Genomic DNA, 8,820 nt, shown 5'->3' with positions numbered 1-8,820 from the left:
AGGGGCATTTAAACTCGACGAGTCGGAAGGCCCGACTCAGCGAGTTGGATGTAAAGGGAAAACCCTAATTTCGGGGTTTTCCCCCTATACAAGGATCATTAACTACCCTTGTGGCCTCCTCTAGCACCTTATCTCCCTACAGAAAGTAGTTTTCGACTGTAAACACCCTTGAGTGAGAGTAAGAGCGTTTGTGAGTGATTTTAGGGCATTTTTGAAGGATCCTAGAGTTGGAAGAGGAAGGAACAACGTGAGGAGCAGTAGATTTGGAAGTTACTCTGTATTGGCCATCATCCTAAGGTAAAAAGTCGCCATCTTGATATCTAGTTGCTTGGTTCTCTTCTTTTTGTAATAAATGACCATTTTTGGTGCAAAATGGGGTCAAAACTCAGATCTCAACCTTTCACAAGGACATGGTTACAGATCTGGACCTCTTTAGGTCCCAATGACATAAAGTTGTTTCCTTTAGGTAATTCAATCCCTTTCCGTGCATTAAAACCTTATATGAAGACTAGTTTTGGTGTCATGTCCATGTGAGGCCTTGCATGCACATAAATTTTACAACTTTACGTGACATCTACACTAGGGAAGGCTAGATTTGAAGTTTGGGACTCTAGGTTCCACTAGAAAATGCCGAAAACGAGAAGCACTAAAGGAACTCGTCGAGTCCTTTAATCGACTCGACGAGTTGGCCAAGGAGTTTACGGCCAATGAGTTTGCGGCCAAGGAGTTTATGGCCAAAGAGTTTACGGCCAGGGGTTTGTGGTTGAGAGTTTGAAGTCGCGGACATTAAGGAACTCGATTGACGAGTTAAGCAAGGAACTCAATGAGTGGTTGGTTATACTCGACGAGTCGAGGTCAACATGGACTGTTGACCTAGACTGTGTACTTTGACCTTGACCTTGACTTTGACCAGGGTTGATCTGAGAATATTTATGGGATGGTGTTAAGTTAATCACTTGATGATTATAGGTAATTGAGAAGGAGCAGTGTGTGGTATATATTTGACTTCATCTTACTAGTTCAACTTTCGAGAGGTGAGTCTCCTCACCATACCAATGGGTCTAAGGCACCAAGGCCGACCCATTCTATGATATGTGGATTGTCGATTGATGATGTGTTATGTTAGTATGAAATTTGTATGGAAGACCCCGGGGGTTCCCGTAGCAGTAGACTAAGACCACGTGAGGGTTCCCATGACACTAGTTGTAAGACCCGAGAGGGTTTCCAGGGCTTCTTTATATGTTGTATGCATGATTTATGTGATAGCTAGTATGCTATCTTGTATGTGGTTTATGTGTGGGTATGCTCTGGGGACTCATTAAGCATTTAGCTTACAGGTTGTGGATTTGTTTCAGGTACTTCAGATCCCAAGAGCAAAGGCAACGCGTGATGGCACGACGTGCACACTCTCTCTCTCTCTCATTGATACGTTACGGGACACTAATGTTTTTAAATAAAGTTGTAATGAATGTGGATTTGAAAACAATGTTTGGGGTTTCATGGTTTATGCAAATGTGTTTGACTAATTAAAAATGAAAATTTTCTTTTAAAAAATTTGGGTCTTTACATTATAATTAAAAAAAAGAGTAAATTACACGAATGGTCCCTATGGTTTAGGGTAATTTGCATGTTTGGTCCCTAACTTATTTTTTTAACTCGGAAGGTCCCTACTGTTTGTTTTTATTACGCGGTTGGCCCCTATCTTACCTAAAAAGACTATTATGCCCTTGATTTTTTTAATTTATTTAAATAAACACACCCCTAATCCCACCCCCTCACATTACCTCACCTACCCCATCATTTTTTTTCTCTTTAAATAATAGTCTTTTTAGATAATACAGGGACTAAACGCGTAACAAAAATAAACAGTAGGGACCAAACGCGTAACAAAAACAAACCATAGGGACCTTCCGAGTTAAAAAAATAAGTTAGGGACCAAACATGCAAATTACCCCAAACCATAGGGACCATTCGTGTAATTTACTCTAAAAAAACTAGTATAATAATTAAACACCAGTGTTTATATCTCATATCTCAGTTCCTTAAGGCAGTGTTTGGTAGTGGGACAAAAGTAGACTGGACGGGAGAGAACTGGAACCGAACATAATAAATAGTCCACATAACATTTGGTAAAACTATAACAGAACAGAACAAAGATATTAAAATTATCATATTGCCCTTGATTTAAATAAAACCAAATTTAAGCTGATAAAAGTTTCAATCGTGACTTTTATGTGGGGTTTGTTCCTTTGCTAATTCAACATGAATGTTTCATTGAATTGTTTCAATCAAAGATAAAATAAATCCAATAAAACCTTTATTCAAAGAAAAATATATATCAAACTGTGAACTATAATATATAAAATGTTTATATTAAACAAGAGTGAGTTGTCAATAAAACACCACATCCCAAATTGAAAGAAAAAAAATACCATACAATTGCAACACGTGTGAATGATTTAACAACAAATTGCAGAAGCTACTGTGATTTTATCAATAAATCACAAAACAATGTGTGAATTAAGTAGGTGACTGGAAAATTTTTAAAAAAAAAAAAAAAAAAAAACAAATCGTCTTTCTTTTTCATCTTAACATATTTACTTCTAAAAACTTACTTTCCCTTTTTAAAACTTAAATCTAAATTTAGGACATCATCTCCCTTTGGAATAGATTCCAATCAAGTATCCACTTTCTAGAACAATTAAGCACGAAAATTCGAGGGAAAAGAAATGCTTCGAGATTTCCTAGAAAGAAATTGATGGATTAACAGCTCTCTTATGTACCAGGTGAACTTGTGGATAGAGCATGTGCCGAGAAGATGTTGGATTTTGAAGAGAGAATGAAGGATCCAAAATCATGTAAATCACGACCAAGAAGAAGTCTAAATTATACAGGGTGAGTTGAAAGAAAATTTATATGTACAACCAACAAGGGATTGATTGAAAGAGGCAATGGGTGAAATTATCGATCTTAAGGATTTGCACAAGAACGGTAGAAGAGAACAGAAGAAGAGTGCATTTTAGTTTTAGTAAGGATATTTTGTTTTGTCCCACTCAGTTCCACTTTTTGGGTGGGACTAAATTTACCAATTTTAGTCTCATTGACCAAAGTTTTTGTCCCATTGACTTTTTGTTCAATCCATGCCAAACATCATTTGAACAGGTGTTGTTTAGTTCAGTCCAATTTTGTTCTGCGTACCAAATACTACCTAAATATTGCCATAGCATAAGAACAAGGTATACCAGACAATTTCCATTTCCCACATGTACAAGAATGAGATTCCAAGATGACTATACCGATCTTTGTTCTCATATTCATCAATAAATGGCAACAGTATAGTCTGTTATTTGTGTTCGGAAACACGATTTATCATTTCAATGGAATTGGCTCTATCAGATATGATAACTAAAGGCTCCATGTCCTAAATACATTCTTTGAGTCTTGATATAAATCATATCCATGAATCCCCACTTTCAGTTTTTCCAACACCAAATGCTATTGGGAGGATTTAGTTATTACTGTCCATGACTACTGCTAGGAACATTGTCCAAGTATTTTCCTTTAAGATATGTTCTGTTAATGATAATAATAGGACATAAACATATTTGAAATGCTCAAACCTACACAATAATTCAATAGATTAGTCATACAATCCAATACACGTATATTTAATAGATTATATAAGAAATATTATCACGCAACCGATAGCGACGGAAAAAATATTAAAATTTGTTGTCATGTCATATCTTTATATGTGTAACAGTCCTTGGATTCTTCCTCTCCAACTTGTAATAATACAAAAAAAGTCTTTGAAAGCTTTCTTTAAGGATATTTCTCAACAAATTCAAAGCGTACATTTGTGCACTTCATGTTTGCTCGTATGAAATATGTATGTTAAAACGGTCATTTAACGTTTGTTGGATATATTTTCCCCGCACCATATTACATGTAGTGATGATGGAGAAAGAGTTGTGTGTTGGAGCGAGTGTTGCTATCCGATAGTTAACCATCTTACGCAATTTCCTATAATATAATATAAGATAAGATATATAAAATTACACTAATTTAAGTTTTAAATCAACAAATATAAATACTTACAGCCCATTACCACTAACAAAAGCCCAATTGGTTGGGCTCTAATTCTACACTTGTATGCTTTCCTGATCTCCACGCAAAGACAACCTTCTACCAACACCACCGGCACCCGTCGGGGAACCACTGTGCTCCTCCAGATGGATGTACTCTTCAATTCAATCGACGTCCGGGATTTGTTATCGTCACATGATCTAGACGACTCTTCACCGCTCTCCGCCCCCGATCTCCGCCTCCTCATCGACCGTCTCCAAGTCCGTTCACTCGACATTAAGTCCAAAGTCCACAATTACATACTCGCTAACAATGATGACTTCTCTGCCCTATTCTCTCGCTGCTCCGACGCTGTTATTAATTCCGAGCAACTATCCGATCAAGTATCTAACCTTGTTGGTCTGTTATCATCGAATCTTCAACCGATCGATCTGAAAATCAAAGAAACAGTCGATGAGATTAGGAGGAAACGTGTTGAATCGAAAGAGAAGAAGGAAGCGCTAGATTTAGTTAAGGTAGTGTTGAAATTGAGCCAAGAGTTGAGTGTTGTGGAGAGTGATTTGATGGCGGGAAAGGTCGTTGAGGCTGCAGAGGCTCTTACAGACTTGAAAGTGGCTTTACGAGTTAGAGATAATGTGGAGGATCTCCGGGAAGAAAGAGAGCCATTGGTATTTGGTTTGTTAAGGAAGAAATGGACAGATTGCTTCGAAGAGGTAGAAATTGTATTATTTTTCATGTGTAGAGCTAGAAAAAAAACTGAATTGATAAATCCTGACGTTTATTTGGCACAATACGTTTCCTTATTTCGCAACATATGATGTTAGATGATGATTATCTTTAAGAATTATGACATAATTGAGTATTTGCCTTTCTTGAGTTCGTGGTGTGTTAACCGGAGCTGAATTTGCGTTTGTAGATACAAAATGTGCTAGTGAAGTTCATGGAGAATGCAGTGAGATTCGATCAGCAGTCCAATGTAGTTTATGTCAAAAATAGAATGGCTATGAATGACAATCAAGGGGTTGAGCTTTGTACTGTTGTGAAAGCAATGCATGTAAGTTTAAATGCTTTCAGCTTCTCCTCTTTATTTGATTTTGTTGGTGAACAATCATAAGATAAGTTCTTATAAGCATATTGATTCTACTAAAACTTTGGGTTAATTAACCTCTGATAACAACAGAGAAAGAAATTTTTGAGTTCCTCTCTTTCTAATCATCATATGCAGATCAAGTTGAAATTGAAAGGCTTTCTTCTTCTCTTTTCTTGTGCAGGTAGTTGGTATTCTAGATTATGGGCTTGCAAAAGTAGCAGACATGATGACCAGACATGTGATAGCACCTGCAGTGCGCTCTGGTTCTCATAGTTTTTCTGTAGAAGAAAAAAGACTAGATTCAGGATATATAGCTGAGGTAGTTTTGAGAATAACCCCACCTTCTGATTCTCAGGTATTTATAAAGTGGCATTGGATATTTCATTTCTTTATTTATCTTATGCATAACACTAATAACAAAAAGTATTATTAGATTAACTTCTTATAGTGTCTTAATCCTTTATGCATGCAGATTGAGAACATGGATGCTGAAACTATCTATTCTGGAATTAATGTTGTGATTCAATTCATTTTCAACTTTATCTGCTTTCAAGATTCTTCCTGGATGCGATACTTTGGAAGATTAACATGGCCCCGAATGTCAGAATTGATTATCTCTAATTTCCTTTCCAAGGTTCGTTCCTTTTTACATAAATGTTATGACTTTTCACAACTCATAAGAATCAATCTAATTGACTACTTTTTATATTTCTTCTTAAACAACAAAACCATCATATGTTAGATAATTGATTTGCATTATGTGATGCTAGATTGTTCCCACTGATGCTTCCAAACTTGCTGACTTTCAAACAACAAGACAACTCACATCTGACTTTGAGGCATCTCTTAAACAAGTTATGTTCATCTCCCCTGGGAAAGATGAAAGGTTGACTAATTTTGCTGACAATGTTGAAGTTCACTTTGCAATGAGGAAAAAGATTGAGATTTTAGCATCAGCAAGAGACCTTCTTCTACATTCAGATTTTAATCTTCCTAAAGTAAGCTCCCTAAACTTTTTCCATACACCCTTTTCTGTTCTTCATCAACTGTATAAACATTGATTGAATGACAGTTCTTTCACAGGACTATTCAAGGAAAAATACAGAGCTTAAAAATGGTGGAAACACAGACTTACTTTTTTCCTCTGAAAAATGTGTCATTTCTGAAGCAGCTTCTCGTTTAATGGAAGTTGTCCATGAAACACTAAAGGTTAAATAAAATATTACTTAGTTGAATAATATATATATAAAAAAAAAGTTACTTTTTCAGTTTTCTCTCAAAAGTACATTGGTGTATTATGTGCAGGATGTTTGTTTATCATCTGCAACAGTGGCTTTAGAATTCTACCATGCTGCTAGGGATGCTCTACTTCTTTATGAAGCTGTTATTCCAGTCAAGGTTTGTAATTATTTTGAAGAAAATGAAAATGTGTGTATTTATGGTATTATTTTGGCCTTATAATATTTCATTTTGTGTTATGAAGTTAGAAAGACAGCTGGATGGAATCAACCAGGTTGCTGTTCTTATTCATAATGATTGTCTTTATCTTTCACAAGAGATTCTTGGCCTTGCTTTTGAGGTATGATTATTAAATAAAGATAACTTAATTTTGTTTAACTTATTATTTTTTGAAGTGGTAAATAAATATATTTCCATTTTATTATTTCAGTATAAGTCGGATTTCCCAATTTCCATGAAGGGAGCTGTGTTTATTGATTTGGGTGTAAGATACAAGATTATGGCAGAAGAGATATTACAAAGACAGATACAGCTTGTTAAACATAATTTAATGGAGGTAAATTTATTTTTATCTTTCAAAATTCAAATTCAAATCTTGTTTTTTTTTTTTTTTTTGCTCTTAAATAATAAAATTTGAATTTTTTAGGCGATTGATGGGGCTGATGGATTTCAAAATACGCATCAACCAAAAAGATGTGAATCTGCAAAATTTAGTATTGATCAGGTGGCTTTTATACTGGAGAAAGTTCACATAATATGGGAGCCACTTTTGCTTCCTTTGACATACAAAGGAAGTATGTGTAGTGTTGTGGAGGCTGTTTGTTCTAGAATGACAAAAGATATACTCATGTTAGATGACATTGCAGCTGAAGAAACATTACAGGTTCATTTTGTAAAACCTTTCTTTGTAATATCTATTAGAGTGTGATCGGAATCCGTGATTCCGACGGAATCGGAATCGGTGATTCCATTCTGTGTCGTGTTTGTATGCCAAATGGACGGAGTTTTGGTTCTTGTTAGATTTGTTTGGAGTTGATGTTTGATTACAATTTCTTCCGATTCCGATTCCCCTGGAGTTCAACTCCATTCACAGATTCCATTCCTTCCACATAAATACGTTATTGTTTTTTTCAGCTTCAAAGGTTGATTCATATGCTGCTGGAAAACCTTTCTTCTTTAATGGAATCTTTGATTGCCATCAATCAAACAACAAAGCCACAAGAGAAGTCATCAGGCTCTATTAATGATCTAATTCCATCACTCCCTAGACTACGGATATTAGCAGGTATGTTTTTTTTTTTTTTTTTTTAATTATTTAAATTGGTGTCACTAGGCATCTTTTACTTTAGCTAGTGTTTGTGATGAAATCTGAGACGGAATGGAATTGTTCATTCCAATGGAGTCAATCCGCTTTTGTTTTTCATTCCCATCATGGAATTAAGTGGAACGGAATGAAATTTCACAATATAACCCAACTTTGTATTTATTTAATTTGTAATGTCTGAAAAAAAAAATCATGGTTTTAATCAAATAGCAATTTTATTCTCTAAAAAAAAAACTAGAAAATATAATATACTTTTTTGTTATAAATCTTATTTGGGTTTTAGCAAGGAATAAAAATTTATTAATTATAACTAATATCCTTAAAAAGCAGAGTTAAAACTTATATATATTGGAAATCAATATAACAATAAAAAAATCCATTCCAATAACATGATCATGGAATGTAACTACTTATTCCATTCCATTCCATCCAATTCCAACCAAATTGGAGTTAATGATTTTATATTATCATTTTAAAAAATATGAACAGATATGTTGGACATGCCTTTGAAGTCCATTACTGCATCATGGGAAAGTGGTGAGCTGGCAAAGTGTGGTTATACTTCATCTGAGGTATTATTATTATTACTATTATTATTATTATTATTATTATTATTATTAAATCTTTTACTTAATAACACTTATAAACTAAACCTTTCAATTTTTATTTAGTTATTATTATTTGTATATATGTTGCAGATGAGGGATTTTATCAGAGCCATATTTACGGATTCGCCCCTACGGAAAGAATGCTTGTGGAGAATTGAAAATATCACATTTTAGTTTGTTTTTTTTTTTTTTTTTTTTGCTCCATTGTATATACCCCTCATGTTGTACTATAATCAAAGGAAAATTTCTCTGATTATGTCATCTGTCATCTGTGTTTTTTTATAGTCGGAATTTTTATTTTTACCAGTGAGAAATTAGCATTCTATAAATATTACCATGATTTTCTCTTGCTCTTTTTTCAACTCTGATAACACTTTTTATTTATTTATTTATTTGTTTTCAATTTTCAAATGTTCACTAAACAACAAAAGCTAGCATTTTAATTCTACTAAAACCTTCAATTGCAATTTGTT

General features: G+C 34.4%; 1 protein-coding gene across 1 annotated transcript; it reads left to right on the top strand.

Annotated features, from left to right (window-relative positions):
• Positions 1-4,156: 4,156 nt before the first annotated feature.
• LOC111902812 (centromere/kinetochore protein zw10 homolog) lies at positions 4,157-8,695 on the top strand. The gene is made up of 13 exons (XM_023898626.3): positions 4,157-4,799; positions 5,003-5,140; positions 5,358-5,531; positions 5,649-5,810; positions 5,947-6,174; positions 6,260-6,385; positions 6,482-6,574; positions 6,660-6,755; positions 6,846-6,971; positions 7,062-7,298; positions 7,550-7,700; positions 8,229-8,311; positions 8,438-8,695. The coding sequence occupies exons 1-13, from the start codon at positions 4,233-4,235 to the stop codon at positions 8,519-8,521; spliced, it is 2,265 nt and encodes a 754-aa protein (XP_023754394.2). The 5' UTR covers positions 4,157-4,232; the 3' UTR covers positions 8,522-8,695.
• Positions 8,696-8,820: the final 125 nt, after the last annotated feature.

Source organism: Lactuca sativa, chromosome 7 (assembly GCF_002870075.4).
Source record: "Lactuca sativa cultivar Salinas chromosome 7, Lsat_Salinas_v11, whole genome shotgun sequence".
In the NCBI taxonomy this organism is placed as follows: Eukaryota; Viridiplantae; Streptophyta; class Magnoliopsida; order Asterales; family Asteraceae; genus Lactuca; species Lactuca sativa.
This window is presented reverse-complemented; position numbering and strand designations above follow the sequence as displayed.